The 19,155-nt window shown below is 45.3% G+C and overlaps 1 protein-coding gene across 2 annotated transcripts; it reads left to right on the top strand.

Moving 5' to 3' along the window:
* The first annotated feature begins 1,169 nt into the window (after positions 1–1,169).
* LOC132532329 (serpin B8) lies at positions 1,170–17,324 on the top strand. Of its 2 annotated transcripts, XM_060170730.1 has the most exons (7): positions 1,170–1,324; positions 7,035–7,212; positions 8,484–8,621; positions 10,862–10,979; positions 12,912–13,054; positions 15,041–15,193; positions 16,811–17,324. In XM_060170730.1, exons 2-7 carry the CDS (start codon positions 7,045–7,047, stop codon positions 17,213–17,215), a joined length of 1,125 nt encoding a protein of 374 aa, XP_060026713.1. In that variant the 5' UTR covers positions 1,170–1,324; positions 7,035–7,044; the 3' UTR covers positions 17,216–17,324. The 2 variants fall into 2 exon arrangements, with proteins under 2 accessions (XP_060026713.1, XP_060026714.1); XM_060170731.1 differs by lacking the exon at positions 7,035–7,212 and having other exon boundaries at positions 1,213–1,324.
* The last annotated feature ends 1,831 nt before the right edge of the window (positions 17,325–19,155 follow it).

The raw sequence follows: 19,155 nt of genomic DNA, 5'->3' as shown, positions 1-19,155 counted from the left end.
CTTATTATTTCATACCAAAGTACTTTAAAAAAGAGGTTAATTACTTACGTATTTTTTTTAAAGACTGGTGCTCCAAATGTAGTGAACTTTTCTGTGATCCTAAGTGGCTAATTAGTAGTAGAAAATCTAGCAAGTATTCTTTAAAATAAATAGTCGATTGCCTTTAGGTAAAGGTACATCTTACCTATGAATGAGAAATCAACTGCTTTTGAAAGAGTGTAGACTGATTATTTTGAGATCATCTATATGGATATTTTCCATTATATGATTTTATTGCTAAAAAGATATTAACAATTTCATATTTGGGCACTTAAAAACTTGGAAACATAATTTTCTAAACTTCATTAAAATCTTAGAAAGAGAAAAGATTTGGTGGGCTTCAAACTGTCAAAAATATTTAAAATATGATAGTTTAAAAATTTTGGTTTGCAAGAACAAATGATTTTCAAGAGGATAAAGAGATTTTTACCAGTTAGATTTTAACCAGAAATCTTTGCATAATTAGTATGTGGATGAAAATCAAATGTCAGTGTTTAGTAAGTACAACTAATGATGGCTTTATTCCGTTTTTAAATCAACCCATTTCCTGAGAAGCCTTTTCTTATGATAGCTATCAATCCAAGTTTAGAAATAAACTGAACTTAAACCAGGTCTTCAAATTACTGTATTTCAAAGCTTTAAACTAAGATTAAAACAGGCAAACACATATTCAATTACATTGATCTCATTAAATTTTAAAATAATTTTGGTAAGCACAAAAATGTACTTCTAATAAAAGTGTTTTTCTTATCTTAAAATTTTTTGTTTACGTGTTTTATAGCGTGCATAATATATTAGTATTTAGCATAAAGCACATGTAAATTCGATAGTGGAGACGCATGCTTAAAAATTGTTTTGATGGGACGTCCTACCAAAACAGTTTGGAAACCACTGGCTTTAGGAAGCTTTAACCTCTGGTTTTGCTTTTAGTTAATTTTCAAAGTGGAGTTCCGATTCTGAAGCTGCTCTTGCATACACGCGTACTAACCCAGGAAAACAAACCAATGCCCCAATTGGCTAAGTCTTCCCCAAACACCCTCAGGGGACGGGTTACTTGCCTCCCCCGCCACGCCGTCTGCTCTCAGGCCGCGGCAGGAGGGTGCGCGCGAGCCTCAGCCTCCGCCCGGAAGTCCAGCCTGGGAGTGCGGAGTCAGAGATTGCACAGGGCAGCGCCATCTGCCGGTGCTCTGAGTCACCGCCGGAAGCCGGCCCGAAAGCAAAGCGGACGTGAAGCATCCACCAACCTGGAATAGCAGCGGCCACAGCAACAGCTGGAATCTCCCAGGTACCAGGGCTGGGAGGGCTCCCGAGCCCTCAGGTTCCCACGGCGGCCGCCTCTAGCCTAGAGTTCCTGCGGAGAGAGGAAGGGAGGAAGGGGGCGAGGAGGCGAGGAAGGGAGGCCAGAGGCAGACGCAGGGGTTGGGAAAGGAGGAGGAGAGGACTATGGGAACGACGGCAGGAGGTATCCGGGCAGGAGAGCTGCGGGGCTGGGGTCGCCCTGGCCCCTGCCGTACCCTGGGCCCCCGGCCCGCTTGGTCTGGGGCTCGAAAGTGAGTCTCCAAGGACCGGGCTCCGCGACCCGAGCGCAGGTGCGCGGTGCGCAGACCCGCCCTTGGTCAGAGGGTGGCCTCCGGAGTGGAAGGGCCAAGCGGCCTGCCGCCGCCGCTGCGCTGCGATTTGCTGGCAGTGAGGGCGTGGCCGGGAACCCGAGCCTGGGCGGCGGTTCCCGGACATGGATGGGCGGGAGCTTTGGAGAGAGTGAGTGGGAGGACCGCAGGGTCAGCAGGAAGACTGTGGCGCCCACTGCCTCCTCGCCCGGAGTTTGCATGGAGCCTTGGGCAGGTTCGCAGAGGTGCTGGGTCAATGCCACCTACAGCACAAGTCCCTGTCCCCTCTGCGATCCAGCTTATTGCGCGTACCTCCCCTCCCCTCCTCTCCTCTTGTTCTCCTCCACTTCCTCCAACTTCTCATTCTTCTTTTTCTTCTTCTCCCTCCCTCCCCCTCCCCTCCCTCCCCCTCCCCTCCCTCCCTCCCTCCCTCCCTCCCTCTCCCTTCCCTCCCTCCCTCCCTCTCCCTTCCCTCCCTCCCTCCCTCTCCCTTCCCTCCTTCCCTCCCTCCCTTCCCCTCCCTCCCAGTCACCCAGCCTGACAGTTCCATCTTCTAGTCTTTAGTGCAGAAATTTCCTCTGTATTAGGCAGTCCCTGGTCTATGGCAGTGGTCTACCGGCAGGGTCCACAGCCTTTTTACCCACCAAATGGTGAGATGCAATATTTTTCTAAAACTTAGGTATAGCATTTGTTTGAAAACCGTTCCTGGCTTTCCAGACCATAGCTCAAGTCCAAACCTTTAAACCTGGCGTGAGGGGTCCCTCCTGCCTCACGCATCAGTTCTCTCACAGGAGACACACCCACCCAGGGCCCTGGGTCCCCGCACAAACCATGGCCTTCCTCTACATTCTTTGTACCTGCCTATCCCGTAGCCACAGCCCTAACATTCACCTCCCTCTTTCACCACCTTCAGGAGCTCCTGCCCAGTCCTGTTTCCCTTCTCCTGAACTCCTAAAGAGAATTCATTCTGCTTTACTGTGGGCTTCCTTAGCACTTTGTCGGTTTTCTTGGTACGGAGTGCACAGCCAGCTTGAAACCATGCATTCATGCATGTGTATCTCCCCAAGGGTGGGAGCTCCCAGTCAGGAATTATGGCATTTGTTTTTTATTTTTTTTCTTCAAAATCATATAAGGACAATTGGACATAAGTGCTCTTTGAACAGATTCACTTTGGGATGTGAGTATGGGATGGGGGAGTGGAGCAGGGAGATGACAGGCATTCAAGGCCCCCAGGAGAGAATGATGCTGAGCACAGTCAGCCCTTCCCTCTATCACTGGTTCTGCACTTGCACATCAACCAAAAGCAGATGGAAAGTATTTGAAAAAAATTCTAGAAAGTTCCAAAAAGGAAAACTTGAATTTGCGCCCTCTGGCAACTATTTACGTAGCATTTACATTGTATTAGGGATTGTAAGTAATCTAGAGCTGATTTAAGGTATACAAGAGGATGTGTGTAGGTTATGAGCAAATACTATGCCATTTTATATAAGGGACTTGAGCATCCTTGGATGTTGGTATCCACGGGGGTCCTGAAACCCATCCCCCATGGATACCGAGGGACAACTACTTGGAAGCAGAAGGCTTGCTTTTGTGGCTGAATCTGTCAGTTTTTTCTGAGACCTGAGGACAGTATTTAATTGTTCTGACCTTGTTTGTTCACCTGTAAAAGGAAAACGAGTTTAATGCCAATCCATTTTACTAGCTGGAAATAAAATCTTTTCACTGGTGTGAGCTGGGGCACATCTGAGAGGTGCACTGGTGTGTGTGTGCGACGGTGTGTCAGTGCTGGGGGTGAGATGCTGATGGGAAGTACTCTGCTGCTGACCAGCACCTGGATGTTGAAAAGGAATGGAGGTGAGGAAATGAGATGAAGAAAGAGGCAATATGGAAGAAACCAGAAATAGACATTTACAATTAAGAGCAGTTACAATGTAAAGAGGAAATTGATGCGATATTCCAGTTCATTCCTTTGCCTTTTCAGATTGGACAACTACACACACACACACACACACACACACACACACTCACACTCATCAGCCCAAGCTTATGTCTGCTTCACCTTGGTTCCTGTAAAACAAAGAACGTTGCCCGCCATCCAGTTCTACAAGGATCAAGTCATTAACCATTGCAGTCACTGACCTACAGTGCACGCTGAAAGGAATCCAGGATGAAAAACAGGATGAGGCAGTCTGTGCTTTGGGAAAACAGCCTCCTTAGAGAGAGGTATCGCAGGAAAAAATTTTAATGAACCCAGATTCTTGCACTTCTCCTACGTAGGAAAGCACTAAAATCACTAACTGAGATATCTGGTCCTCGTGACTAGCAGTAACCCTTTACTGATATGTCTGTCTGACTGCGTGCATTCCCTAAAATCATGCTTCTCCCCCTACCTCCTCAGAGCTCTCTGAGAGGCTGGCTCCCAGCCTACAGTCCTCAGTAAGACCCCCGAATAAAACTTAGCTCACGACTTAATCTCACGTTGTGCATTTTTTATTTCAGTCCACAGGTCAAAACTCTTATGCTCATGTAAGATCAAATCCAAATTTATTCCTGTCTTTCATCTCCAGTTTACCTAATTCTTTCCTTCTTTGAGTCTCTTTGGTGCCACCTTCTGGTAGGCGCAGTGCTATCAAGTTTGAATATCCCTCCTGGCTCCTAGGTTTTTATTTTCCGAAACATCCTCAAGTGTAAGGTGAGGAAATGTGGGGTGAGAAGTGCCCTGGAGGCAGGCTGAGGCTTGCTCTGCGGTGGGACTTGCCCACTGCAGACACATCAGCCTTGCAGCCCTCGGGTTCAAGCCCTGCAGCTGACGGCTCTGGAGGGACTTACTGAAGTGAGGGCAGTGAGGAACTTAACACTGTGTCCTCTACTTAATGACCTGTTAAGTATAGAGCAGTGTTTTCAAATTGTGCCATTGTTGTATTTTCTTGGTTGACTTTTTTTTTCTGGTACGCGGGCCTCTTACCGCTGCGGCCTCTCCCACTGCGGAGCACAGGCTCCGGACGCGCAGGCTCAGCGGCCATGGCTCACGGGCCCAGGCGCTCCGCGGCGTGTGGGATCCTCCCGGACCAGGGCACACACCCGCGTCCCCTGCATCGGCAGGCGGAGTCCCAACCACTGCGCCACCAGGGGAGCCCCTGGTTGACGTTTTAATACATTTTTTTCAAACTTTAAAGAATGTGCACTGGTTTGGGCTGTTGTTTTATATTTAGAGTGTGAACTTCACACCGTTTCTTTTTTTTTTTTTTTTCCCCACCACCCTTTTTTTTCTTTTAAACCAGAGACATCTCCTCTTGAAAAAAATATCTTAGAAGGAAGCTTCAAAGGAACCATTCAACAGTGAAGAGGCTCCGGTTAAAACAGTTGTGTTCCCCACCCACTTTCCCCTCCTGCCCTTGAGGCCCAGAAGACCCACCCCCTCCAAGTCGAAATGAAATATACTTTCAAGACTGCTGCAGGAGGCCCTTCTAGTCCACTGGGGAACTGAAAGAAGAAGGACCAGGGAATGGCCCATCTGTTCATAAAAATGAGCGCATGCATGATGACCCTTATCTCTAGGTGGAGTTTCCAGTACTTTTCTTTGCTAATTTTCCAAATTGGAACATATTTATCTTGTGTAGCTTTACAATTTTTGAGTTACAAATATACACACCAATTGAAAAAAAGATAGCATAATAGAAAAAATAGCTTATAGCATCATGGGATTATGGGTGACGATTTGTCCTTTTATGTTCCAAAATGTCTTCAACTGTAACAGCAGAGAGATTCAGGGAAAACAAGATGAGCTGATGAACTTTAGTAATTTACTGACTAGCAGCCCAGGTTTCTAGAAGGTTTAATAGAAATAAATGCAGCATTTATAAAATTTTTCTAAAAGTATAAAAATTAATACGCTGCAAAAGCCTTTCACAACTTGCAGCAAGGTGCCTGCTGCGATTGTGCTCCCGCCATCCCACGGAGACAATCTTCCTTGACAATGACATTTTTTTTTTTTTTTTTTTTTTTTTTTTTTTTTTTAAGAGACGGGGTCTCGCTATGTTGCCCAGGCTGGAGTGCAGTGGCTATTCACAGGCGCGATCCCACTACTGATCAGCACGGGAGTTTTGACCTGCTCCGTTTCCGACCTGGGCCGGTTCACCCCTCCTTAGGCAACCTGGTGGTCCCCCGCTCCCGGGAGGTCACCATATTGATGCCGAACTTAGTGCGGACACCCGATCGGCATAGCGCACTACAGCCCAGAACTCCTGGGCTCAAGCGATCCTCCTGCCTCAGCCTCCCGAGTAGCTGGGACTACAGGCACGCGCCACCGCGCCCGGCGAATTACATTTTAAAGGGATGGCTGCTAGGGACTTGAGAAGGATTGTCTTGGGCTGTAAAATAGGAAAGAGGCTTTTCAAAATGTTTACCTCTCAAAGGAGCAGAGGAAGAACTTATGATTGACAAATTGCCTAAAGTAAGTGCTCTAAGGAAAGAGAGGTCAGGCACCAGAGGCAGGAAGAAGCTTGTCTAAAGTTTAGTCAAGCTGGGGGGGAAAGTGAAGCCTGGATCCAGAATTAGTGCCTGATTCAAAGTGTGCGTGTGATGACTGGAGATTTGGGCTTCATGTTCTACCTCCGTGCCCAGGGGCTCCCTTCACAGCTCCCAGCCCAGTTTCAACAGCTCCGGTGGAAAATGGTGTATTGTTTTCGAGTCCTTCTGATTTAAAGTAAATTTCGTGTCTTCCCAGGAGCCCACATTTTAGGGCAGACCATCCCAGAAAAACCCTCCAAAATCTGTTGAAATCCATCCGGCTGTTTTCATGTGACATCGTGACAAAAATGTCATTTTTATTTATAGTATATTATAATTCATAGAACATTGCTTATAAATTATGCCAGAGACAGCAAACTGAAGAACTATTAGTCATAGGGGGATTTATCTTACAGTTCTGGAGGTCAGAAGTCCGTAAGATATTGGCAGAGCTACATTTTAAGTCTGGAGGCTGTAGGGCAGGGTCCGTTCCCTTGCCTTTTGCAGCTCCCAGAGGCTGCCTGCGTTCTGTGTCTCCACACCGTCCTGACCTTTGCGTCCATCCTCACTTCTCCTTCTCTGGCTCTGACTCTCTTGCCTTCCTCTTTAAGAAGCCTGTGATTACACTGAACCCACCTGATGATCCAGGTGACTCCATCTCAAGATCCTTAGTCCAGTCACATCCGCCCAGTCCTTATTGCCATGTAAGATAACATCGCCACAGGTTTTGGAGGTTCAACATGGATGTCTGGGGATGCAGTTATTCTGCTGCCCATACCCAGTGTCCACAGACAGGGGTGGAGGTGTGACTAGTGACTAGTGCGCAGTGGCTAGTGGAGGGCATGGCTAACGTGCTTCTGTGTTGTGCTTTGGGTACAGACCTTCACTGATGGATGATCTCTGTGAAGCAAATGGCACTTTTGCCATCAACTTATTAAAACTGCTGGGTGAAAAGGACAACCTGCGAAACGTGTTCTTCTCTCCCCTGAGCCTCTCCTCTGCCCTGACCATGGTCTTAATGGGGGCCAAAGGAAACACTGCGGCGCAGATGTCCCAGGTATGCGTGCCCACCACAAAGGAAGACCAAGGGCGGGCTTCCTCTGTGCTTTCATAGAGCTGGTCTGTTCATCCTTCACTCCAGCTGATGGAAGCCAGTGAGGCTGGGAGGTGGGAGGGGCACCGTGGTGAGGGAGAGAAAGCGGACATGGGTGGAAAGGTGAATTGTGTAAGACGGAATCTCCTGCTAGTTTTCATGGGAGAAATCAAGTCACTATGTTATTTTCTGCATCTTTGATAAGAAAGGTGAACTAAAATTCTGTTCCACAAAAAGGCCAAGAATTTCCACTTTGTTCTGTTTTAAACTTTTGCTAACATTGTATTTCAAATTGAAATGCAACTGTGTAAATGAACCTTTTTGTTAAATCGGTTGTTTCTAGTGTACAATTATGCATAAGTGGAAGACGAATGCAACACAAATGAGGACTTACATCTTCTGGAGTTTTTTAGAGGGAATATATTATCTGATTGATCTGAAATGGGTTATATGTGCACTTAGCTACCAATGAAGTAGTGGATATTACTTTAGGAAAGTGGACCTTCCCCTATTTATGTCTTAGTTTCTTTGACTGTCTGGTGAATGTATCCCAGAAAACTGTCATATACACATGTTCCCACTAATAGCGGGGTGCGCAGACACCCCCCAGAAGCGTGTCCACGGCCACAGTTGAATCCCTGGTGGCTCTTTCTTCCAGCTCCCTGGAGGAATGAGGCTTTGGACTGGGGTTGTTGGGAGATAAGGGAACAGCCTTGATTCTCACTCTGACCTGACATTTAAGTCACAGTCTGGTCTGGAGGACTTCTGTGGAATTGCTAATGAAACATTTCTGCTCATCTTGTCTTCTGTGGGTCATTCCCGCTACCTGTTTGTTCTGTTCTGTCTCCCTCCTGAGTTATTACGGGCTGTCTTCCTGGCATAGATAAATCTGCTAGAGCAGGGCTTTCCACCTGGGGGCGATTTTTCCTCCCTGGAACAGTTGACAAAGTCTGGACAGAGTTGGTGGTCATAACCAAGAGGTGCTACTGACATCTAGTGAGCAGAGGCCAAAAATGCAGCTAAATATCCTAGGATGTGCAGGCTAGCCTCCCAACGCAGTATGTGGCCCCAAAAGTCTATACTGCCAGGTTGAGGAACCCTGTGCTAGACGGTTAAACAAAACTCATTTTAAAATAGGATTCGCGGTGATTTTCAGTGTAGAACTTTGTTTGGAAGTAGCTCTTTGGGGGAGAAATGGCATGCCAAAAGTTGCCGTTCTCGTCTTCTATTACCAGGCACTTTGTTTGAACAAAGGTGGAGATATTCACCAAGGATTCCAGTCACTTCTCATGGAATTGAACAAATCTGGCCCTCAGTACTTGCTCAGAACTGCCAACAGACTCTTTGGGGAAAAGACATGTGATTTCCTGCCAGTAAGTATTGCTCGCACACTGATGAAAAAGAAATTGAAAATAACACAGAAACTACAGAAGAGCAGAGATAAAGTGTAGCTCTGCTGCCTTAAAAATGTGCTTTGGGCTTCCCTGGTGGCGCAGTGGTTGAGAGTCCGCTTGCTGATGCAGGGGACGCGGGTTCGTGTCCCGGTCCGGGAAGATCCCACGTGCCGCGGAGCGGCTGCTCCCGTGAGCCATGGCCGCTGAGCCTGCGCGTCCGGAGCCTGTTGCTCCGCAACGGGAGAGGCCACAACGGCGAGAGGCCCGCGTACCGCAAAAAAAAAAAAAGTGCTTAGAATTATATTTTGTAATTTTGAATTTTATGATTCCTTCTGAATTCTGTCCTTTGAAAAAGTATTGTCTCTGATACATCTTCCCAGATATCAATTTCAATTTGTCCATCTTCCTGCACCCAGACCTGCCTCTCCCCCTTGATCCCCTTCTCAGTGACCACATCACTCTCGCCATCCCCTGATCTCATCTCTGATTGTTGGGCTGTTTCTGTGGAGCTGGCCTCGCAAAGTCTCTTAAATTTGTCCCGTCTTCTGAATCACCACCGCCATTGCCTGGGTCCAGACTCTCACATCTTCTACACTGTTACTTTAATTGTTTCCTAATGGATCTCTCCAAATTCAGCCTAGTCTTTTCACACTACTGACAGAATAATCTTTCTAAAATTAAAATCTGTTCATAAAAAATAAGGTTTTGAACCTGGGTAGTTCCTATTTACTGCAACATACAATTCCAAAGTTCCCTAGTCCAGTAAAAGCCTGCCATTGTTCAATAAGTGAAGTCCAAAAAATTATGCCACATAATATGCAGAGTGATGCTATCTTAAGATTAATGAATGATCAGGACAAGTCCGGCCATCTTATTGGCCAGCAGTTCCAAGGGTTATTTTGTTAGACTCAGATACAATCGTGTTCTGGCTGCTGTTGGGTGCTGCCCTGTGGAGGTCGCCTGCTCTGGGCTTAAGTATTATTGGACATGATTCTGGATCCCTCAGCTAGTTAGGTTTTCTAGGATGAGCACTCGTGATTCCAGGAACCTCCTGGTCAATTGATATTCATTTTTGAATATCAGACTGACCTCTGAATACTGTAATTGGGGAATACTGGGGACACAGGGAACCATTCTCCACTTCTCTTGGTTGCTTGGGTCCTTCTTCTCTCTACATCTTCTTTCTTCTATAGAAGCTAAAATGTTTGAGAACAGGAGATGGGCGGAGGATGGGAGCCCATTGCCAGGCACATTATATCAGAAAACAAGTTTTCATGAGGTGAGTTATCCTTGGGTTTTAATGTATTGCATATAACAACCTTCTCGATTTTATCCCAACTTATATTCCATGGCTCATCCCTTGTCACTGTTTTCCCTAATACCCTACACACACACACACACACACACACACACACACACACACACACACACACACACACACACACACACACACACACACACACACACACACACTGATTCCACTCCTGGAGGACCTGTAAGATTTGTTGATAATCTAGTTCTACTGTGGAGCCTCCCAATCATTCCCTAAGGATATTTCAGACACTGTGGTTGGTGCTGATGATACAAAAATGAGTAAAACAGGGTTAGACCACCTAGTAGGGGAGACAAAATCAAACAGAAAGTCAATATGGAGTTTAAGCGTTTGACAGGAATGTTCACGGGCTGTTTTGTGCATGGCTGCCGCCGTCTGTATTCTCAAAACATATGGTAGGGGCTTCCCTGGTGGCGCAGTGGTTGGGAGTCCGCCTGCCGATGCAGGGGACACGGGTTCGGGCCCCGGTCTGGGAAGATCCCACATGCCGCGGAGCGCCTGGGCCCGTGAGCCATGGCCGCTGAGCCTGCGCATCCGGAGCCTGTGCTCCGCAACGCGAGGGGCCACAGCAGTGAGAGGCCCACGTACTGCAAAAAAAAAAATAAATAAAATTGTAATTATCGTGTGTATACGTTTCTCCCTCAGCAGACTGTGAGCCACCTCAGGTCCAAGGTCATGTCTTCACCCTGGTGTCCAGCACCTGGCACTGTACCAGGCACAAAGCCAGCAGTCTATACATTTTGATTAATTGCATAAATGAGTCTTAAAGTACAGGGTGCCCTGTGCAAGCATTTGTGCTAGAAACACGTTAGAAAGCAATGTTTTCACACTTTTAGGAAACTTTGACAAGTGGAATGGGGCCAAACTAGGTATTTTGCATTTGTAGGCTTTTAAGGAATCCTGCCAGAAGTTCTATCAGGCAGACCTGGAGGAACTGAACTTTTCTAAAGACACTGAAGAATGCAGGAAACACGTAAATGACTGGGTGATGGAGAAGACTGAAGGTGAGAGATTTTCATTTCAGGAGATGTGGTGTTATGAGGGACACAGAGCTGAGATTGCCAGATGTGACCTCCACGGGTGGCCACTGTGACCCTAACCTGGGATGTGACCGCCACGGGTGACCACTGTGACCCTGTAACCTGGGATGTGACCTCCACGGGTGGCCACTGTGACCCTGTAACCTGGGATGTGACCTCCACGGGTGGCCACTGTGACCCTGTAACCTGGGATGTGACCTCCACGGGGTGGCCATTGTGACCCTGTAACCTGGGATGTGACCTCCACGGGTGGCCACTGTGACCCTGTAACCAGTGGCCTGTTTATGTGTGTTTGCTGGGCTTTCAGGCCATTGATGCAATTCTGATATTTTTCTTGGGCTTACGAAGTGGTGATTTCTGAAAAATGCTTAAACCTAATGTTAGTCTCTCAGATGCCCTCCCCTCTGGAAGGTAGTGGAACATCCCCGAAAAATGCTTCCTCTTTGGTTGCCGCATTTAACTTCTACCTGCGAGGACACTGCCGTGCTCTAAGGGCAGGAGGACATTCCATTTCGATCATAGCTGAGGTGGGACAACGTTTCATGTCACCTCCCGGTGGTGATGTGAGCCGCTCTAGTTTCATCCACAGCCCTCTCCTGCCCTCTGAACTTGGCTGTGGCTAAGTTTGCTTTTCTGAATTTGCTCCAGATTCTGGAAGTGCAGCTACTGTGGAGCATACAGGGTGCCCTGTCCAGACACATTCTGTCTCAGCAGAAACATTTCTGCCAGTTCTCAATTAGAGTGCAGAGAAAAAGGACGTGCTTTTCAGAACTCCAAGTACTCAGCACGTAATTTAGAGACGTCAGCAGGAGGGGAGGTTACGTCACTCGTTTGTTCACGTGCCCGCCTGGCACTCATTATTCCATCCGTTCCATCTTATGGCGCATCCACTGCGCGTCAGGCAGCCACAATACCCGTGATCACGCAGGCAGCCAACGACCATCGGAAGGGAAGAGCCTTTCACGTTGATATTTTTGTACGTCACGTGTGTAGTGGTCTCTGGCTCTCCAGTTGATCTAGCAGCACTGAGTCACCTAGGGAAGCCAGAAGCTTCTCCACACCTCACCCTCCCTCCACCACCCACTTCCCCCTCCACGGCTGCTCACACCCTTCCTTCCAACAGGTTGACCACCCAAGATTTCCCGGAATAGCAGAGCTGGAGGGGGGGTTGGGGATCACCTTGTCTCCGCTCTCATTGGACAACTCAATTTGGGCCCCTTTATTGCATCCCCCTAATTCTTTTGCCCCATTCCCTCCCTCCAGGAAGCTGCCTTCTCCCATTTACAGATCTGTATCCCCATCCTTTGGAAGCCTCTTCTCACCTAAATGAGACTTGAAGGTGGGCACAGAGCAACGATTCTTAATCAGAATCAACCTCTAGGGGATATCTGGCCATAACTGAAGACATTTTCAGTTGTCATAGTTGGGGGAAGTGATACTGGCTAAACATCCTAAACACATAGGACCATCCCCCAAACAAAGAATTATGTGGCCTAAAATGCCAGTAGTGGCGTGGCTGAGAAATGATGGTGCCAAGGTCGAGAAGCTTACAGTTGGAATCGAGACTCTTGGGTTATTTTCTCAGCTCAACCACTTGGTCGCCTATGTGACCTTGGCAAAAAGTCAGGCAAATACTCTGAACCTGAATTTCTACATCTATAAATTGAGGGCAAAATGATCGTTGACCTGCCTGCTTCAAGATTCCTGTTTAAGGACAAACACTACGCTGTACGTGTGCACAGAATGAAACACCATCACCCCGGTTCCTCAGGCAGCCGGAACTACAGGATCCAGCCTTTCCTCCACCAAGCCTCGGCTTTCAGTGTCAAGAGAACTTTTGTAAAAGAATGTTTATTCTCCCCCAATAGCAATAACTTGCTCTCATACTCTTTACAGGAAAGATTTCAGAGATACTGGGGGCTGGGGCAATCGGTCCTCTGACTAAGCTGGTCCTCGTGAATGCAACCTATTTCAAAGGAAAGTGGAATGAGCAATTTGACAGAAAGCACACAAGGGGAATGACCTTTAAAACCAACAAGGTAGGGACATATTTTTGCAGATATACAGCTACTTTCTAAAGCAATACTCTGGGAAAGGTTGTGAGTGAATGGGAAAACATAATTTATTTCACACTGTCTTGATTCTTAATTTATTATTTCTGAAGGAATTTCATGCCCCCTATGTATCTCTTATTGGAATGGGAAAGAGAAAAACGAAAATAATTGTTAGATCATTTTGTTTTTGGATCCTTGGTCAAATCGATCTTCTCTCTCTGGTCATGTTATTTGGATTGAAAGAAACTGTCTTCTAAGCCTTGGAATTATGTTTGTATTTTACTGTCACTGTTGTATTTAGACACTTTCTTGCAACAGTCAGTGACAACTGTGTCTATTTATTGCCTTAGAATTCATGGCTGTACAATTCCTAATACAAGAAAAAAAGTGTTAGCAAATGTTCAGGCCAGCTTTGTTTTTATTTATTCTTGGAACTTCTTAAGAAATAAAAATTATACATATTTAAGGTGTACAAAGTGAGGATTTGATAAACATATACATAGTGAAATGATTACTGCAGTCAAGCTAATTAAAATATCTTTCCCTCACATAGTTACCATATATTTTCTGTGATGACAGCACCTGAAATCTACCCTCTTAGCAAATTTCCAGTATTTGATACGGTATTATTAACTATAGCATCATGTTGTATATTTGATTTCTAGAATTACATGCCTAACTTTAAAAACACTTTTCTCCATTCACTTTTGAATATGATAACGGCTGGGGTCAGTAACTGTTAGCTTGGAATTTGACCTCCATCCGCTTGATAACAGTGTATTACACAAAAATTTATAAATCTAGAATATATTTGATGCAAGCTTTAAAAATGGTGGACCCTAGACATCTGATCAAGGTTCCCCCTTCAAGAAAAGCAAGGCCATAAAGCCAATTATATAATTGAGCAAGTTTTCAGAATAGAAGTATAACTCCCGGGGCTTCCCTGGTGGCGCAGTGGTTAAGAATCCGCCTGCCAATGCAGCGGACATGGGTTAGAGCCCTGGTCCAGGAAGATCCCACATGCCGCAGAGCAACGAAGCCCGTGAGCCACAACTACTGAGCCTGCGTGCCCAGAGCCCGTGCTCCGCAACAAGAGAAGCCACCGCAACGAGAAGCCCGCGCACCACAACAAAGAGTAGTAGCCCCCGCTCGCCGCAACCAGAGAAAGCCCGCGCTCAGCAACGAAGACCCAACGCAGCCAAAAATAAAATAAATTGGGGGGGGAAAAAGTATAACTCCCTCTGGCCTATATACCTTTTCCAACCAGATCTTTCTGCCTAAAGACCTGAATATTAGTTAAATTTCCCCTTAACTTGGAGAAATAATTTTATTTTTTTAGATATATATATATATTTTTAATGAATTTATTTTTGGCTGTGTCGGGTCTTCGTTTCTGTGCGAGGGCTTTCTCTAGTTGCGGTGAGTGGGGCCACTCTTCATCGCGGTTCACGGGCCTCTCACTGTCGCGGCCTTCTCTTGTTGCAGAGCACAGGCTCCAGACGCGCAGGCTCAGTAGCTGTGGTGCGCGGGCTTAGTTGTTCCGCAGCATGTGGGATTTTCCCAGACCAGGGTTCGAACCCGTGTCCCCTGCATTGGCAGGCAGATTCTCAACCACTGCGCCACCAGGGAAGCCCGAGAAATAATCTTTTAATTAAAAGGTCCCTGGGAGTGCTTCTCTACCCATCTTCTCAAAAGAGAAAAAAAAACCACAATTTCTTCTGAGAATAATATAGTTTTGTGTCTCTCTATATTCATCAATTGATTCTCTCCTGCCTCATAATACTTGATCTGCTGGGGCAACAGAATGTTATACTCAACACTAATATGTAATAATGAAGACTTTACATCAATCAGCATAAGTGCATAGAAATAATAATTATATGTACCTAGGGATTCTGCGAATCAGACATATCTTTTAGTGCACTGCGCTCATTTTTCAGTAATTTGATTTTAATGTTGTATTCTTATTAGGAGAAGAAGACAGTGCAGATGATGTTTAAGCAAGCTGAATATAAAATGGGGTATGTGGAGGAGGTGCACGCCCAGGTCCTGGAGCTGCCCTACGTGGAGGGGGTGCTGAGTATGCTCATTTTACTGCCTGATGACAACACAGATCTCGCTGTGGTAAGCCCTTGGCAATGAGTCTGAGTGTCCATGGATCCAGGCTAAGCTCATTTTTAAAAGTCCATCCACCAGATAGCATTTGAGGAATTTCCAATTTAGGATTATTTTAAGGAGTGCTAAATGAACACCACTGCATGTCTTTGGGTGAACATGTGTATGCATTTCCTGTTGAGGGTACAACTAGGAGTGGAATTGCTGGTATTGACAAATTTTGATGAAGCTTAGAAGAGAGACTTCCAAAAATATAAGAACATTATTATTTATTTTGAAGGGAGGGTCTAGTTGAGAGCCCAATAATTACTGAACAAAAGGACAGGAAAAGGATAGAATCTGGGCCGTGTTCCTCAAACATTAATGTGCATATTAACCTAATGGGATCTTGTTAAAATGCAGACTTTTATTTGGGGGGAGTTAAGGCCTGAGATTTTGCATTTCTAACAAGATTCCAAGTGATGCAGATGCCGTTGGTCATAGACCAACTTGAGGAGCAAGCGTCTAAAGTACAGGTGAGGAATTTATCTCAGACACGAGGAAGACATCTTCCCGTGACGGAAAGTGGGGGTTCAGGATGGGGGGCAAGTAACTTGTAGGGTGGGAGGCACAAGAGTGATAGTATGCTCGTTATCTGGCTCTCTGGGGTGGAGGGGAAGCATTATGATATTTAGTGATTCCTGCGGTGTAAATACCCCCACCATGGCTGAAGTTAGGCTCCCGAGGGCTTAACAATTGACTCTCACCGGAGATTCAAGCCAGCTCCAGCCCACCGCCTGCACACCAGCACACCACTGTGAGGCTAGGGCCTGCCTGATCTCCCTGGCTTCTCCATGGAATCAGGAAGGTCCTGGCATAAGTCAAGGATGAGCTCTGTCACTTGAGAAGCTCTGGCGACTTGAGAAGAAAATTAGGAGCGTCTAGGAATAGAGCTGACATCCAAACCCAGCTGTCACGGGAGAGGAGAACTCACCTGGACTCCAGGTGGTGAAGGGAAGTGGGGATGCAAGTGGAAGCCCCCTCTTCCTCCTTTATTTCTTCCCTGTGGATAAACAGAATGAGTTCTGGGTCTTGTAGGTTTTGAAACTCCAGGGCAGGCAGAGGGCAAACAAGGATGCCAGAAGCAATCGTCCTGTGGAATTCCCCATTGCTGCTCTCCCCTCCCCAGAATCCACATCTTCCTTCCCGTTCAGATGATCCCTGATTTCCCCATTTTTCATCCATCAGAGTTCTGAGCCATGCTTTGTCTCCCTTTTGTCGAACAAGTTCTCAAACTCATGGTAAAGTGTTTCGCATGAATACAATCAATTGGTTATGAGAATTTTCTAAACTAAAAAAATGCTTGAAATGAATTTGCTACAGATAGTTAAAAATAAAACCCTATCTTTGTCTCAGGTGTTTTCTAACCGTTCTTCTCTTGTGTCCATAAAACAAGGAAAATGCAAGAATTTGAGGGGAAATCCAGGTGTGTTTATAAGAGGAAATATCCCTTAGATTGTCTTGGACTAGATCTCACCATCTAACTGCAGGTCATGCATGTGTGTGGAGGTGTTAATGAGTGGGGGGATGGGTGGGTACCAGGCTCTTGTCATCTAGCTTTTAAGATGTAACTCTTCATTATTTCAGGTGGAAAGGGCACTTACATATGAGAAGTTCAGAGCCTGGACAAATCCAGAAAAGCTGACTAAGGATAAAGTTCAAGTTTTTCTTCCCAGATTAAAGCTGGAGGAGAGTTATGACTTGGAGGCTTTTCTTCGAAGTTTAGGAATGACTGATGCTTTTGAGGAAGCCAAGGCCGACTTTTCTGGAATGTCAGCCAAGAAGACCGTGCCCATGTCCAAGGTCGTGCACAAGTGCTTTGTAGAGGTCAACGAGGAGGGCACGGAGGCAGCTGCGACCACCGCGGGGGTCAGGAACTCCCTGTGCAGCAGAACTGAGCCAAGATTTTGTGCAGACCACCCTTTCCTTTTCTTCATCAGGCACCATGAAACCAACAGCATTTTGTTCTGCGGCAAGTTCTCTTCTCCATAAAGAGCTGCAGTCATTGTACGTCACTCTGCCTACCCTGCCTTACTTCAAATTCCCTGTGACCAAATTGATGCGGTGGTTTGAATGCCAAAATAAAGTGTAATTATGGTAACAGGACCCCCTCACAGAGTTGTTGAGAGGATTTAATAGGTTGATAAAGAGGTTAGAGCAATACCTGCTATAGTTGTACACAATAGCATTATTAGACAAGAGTCAATTGCATTTTTATGCACCTAAAATGCAATAGTTAGAAAATGTAATTAATTTTGCACTAAAAATATAATGTTCTTAGGAATGATAATTAACAAAAGATAAGCAAGACTGTTATGTTGAAAATTATAAAGTGCTATTGACAGTCATTAACGATGACCAAAATAAATGGACATATTTCATATCACGAATAGACCTTGAGTTAAAAAATTGTCAGTTCTCCCCCACTTGTCCTATTGATGTAATGTAATTCTAATCCAAATTCTAGCAATGCTTCTATGGAACTTGACAAGTTTATTTAAAAATTTATATGAATAAGCAAAAGGCCAAAATTTATAACACATTTCTAAAGAAAAAGATCAAGTTGCAGAGCTCTGCTCTACTAGATATTGAAGCTTGTCATAAAGCCCTGGTAATACAGTGTGGTGTTTACACAGGCATAGACAAACAGATTAATAGTACAGAAGAGCCCAGAAGCATACTTACTCATATATGAAATGTGAAATAGAGAAGAATTGGTATTAGAGGTCAATAGGAAAATGACAGCCCAATACAGTATGCTGGGAAACATTCCTATTTAAAAGAAGAAAACAATTATTGAGATAGTAAACACTTAACGAGAAATGAAAATTTTATATGCTTTACAAGAAAATATAGCAGAATATTGTATGACTTTAGGGAAAGGAAGGATTTTTTTTTTTGGCCATGCTGCAAGGCTCACAGGATCTTAGTTCCCCGACCAGGGATTGAACCCACGCCCTTGTCAGTGAAAGCACGGATTCCTAACCACTGGACCACCAGGGAATTCCCAAAGAAGAATTTCTTAATCAATATATAAAAAGCATAACAGTTAAGGTAAACAATGGACAAAATCAACTACATTAAAATACAGGTACTTTAAGTTTAAAATACACCATACAAATTATAAAAATATAAGCACAAACCAGGAGATGATAGTTTAACAAATTTAACCACTAAAGGATAAATCCTTTAGTGGTTAAATATTGCCATGAAAGAATCTGTAAGAAAACGGCAAACAATCCAGTAGAAAAACTGACATGAAATGGATACTTCACAAAAGAGGAAACAGAAAAGGTCAGTAAACACATGACAAGATGCTCAATCTCATTCATAAAAGAAAGCAAACTAAAATAGAAATGAGAGGTCAGAGGGAGATGTGACCATCGAGGGAGAGCACAGAGAGATTCACTGTTGCTGGCTTTTGAGGATGGAGGAAAGGGGCCCCGTCAAGGGACGTGGATGGAGAAGCTGGAAAGGACACGGAACTGGATTCTGCCACAGAGCCCTGAGAGAGGGATGCAGCCCTGCAGGCACCTTGGTTTTAGCCCAGAGACTTGCGTTAGACTTCTGACTAGCAGAGCCTGTGGTGTTTTAGGTCACTAAGTTTATAACAGTTTGTTACAGCATCAACAGGAAATGAATACAGCATTCAACACTGATTCTTGCCATTGGCAAATGACAGAAACACATTTCTTTCTAACTTAGAAAAAAGCAATTTATCATCCAGTATCAAGTTAAGAAAAGTGCTTGAGGAATAACTAGAACTATGGACCCAAGTGCCTTAGGCTCTTTCTTCATCTCTGGTTTTATTGTTTCTCAGTGTGTCAGCTTCCTTCTTTCCCCACAGCACTTGAAGCAGAGCTCCACCCCTCAACCCCAAAACCATAGTCTTAGGTTGGCCAAATTTTGTTCCATAGCTGTCCATCCTAGAA

The sequence above is a fragment of the Lagenorhynchus albirostris genome, chromosome 14 (genome assembly GCF_949774975.1).
Source record: "Lagenorhynchus albirostris chromosome 14, mLagAlb1.1, whole genome shotgun sequence".
NCBI lineage: Eukaryota > Metazoa > Chordata > Mammalia > Artiodactyla > Delphinidae > Lagenorhynchus > Lagenorhynchus albirostris.
The sequence above is the reverse complement of the archived record's forward strand: the minus strand, read 5'-3'. Positions and strand labels throughout refer to the sequence as shown.

What these genes read in the sequence shown, in the direction of transcription:
- LOC132532329 (XM_060170730.1), top strand. Translation starts at nt 7,045, where the DNA reads ATGGATGATCTCTGTGAAGCAAATGGCACTTTTGCCATCAACTTATTA. An exon ending in AGACATGTGATTTCCTGCCA is followed by an intron (nt 8,622 to 10,861) that starts GTAAGTATTGCT and finishes TTGCATTTGTAG; the next exon opens with GCTTTTAAGGAATCCTGCCA. An exon ending in ACAACACAGATCTCGCTGTG is followed by an intron (nt 15,194 to 16,810) that starts GTAAGCCCTTGG and finishes TCATTATTTCAG; the next exon opens with GTGGAAAGGGCACTTACATA.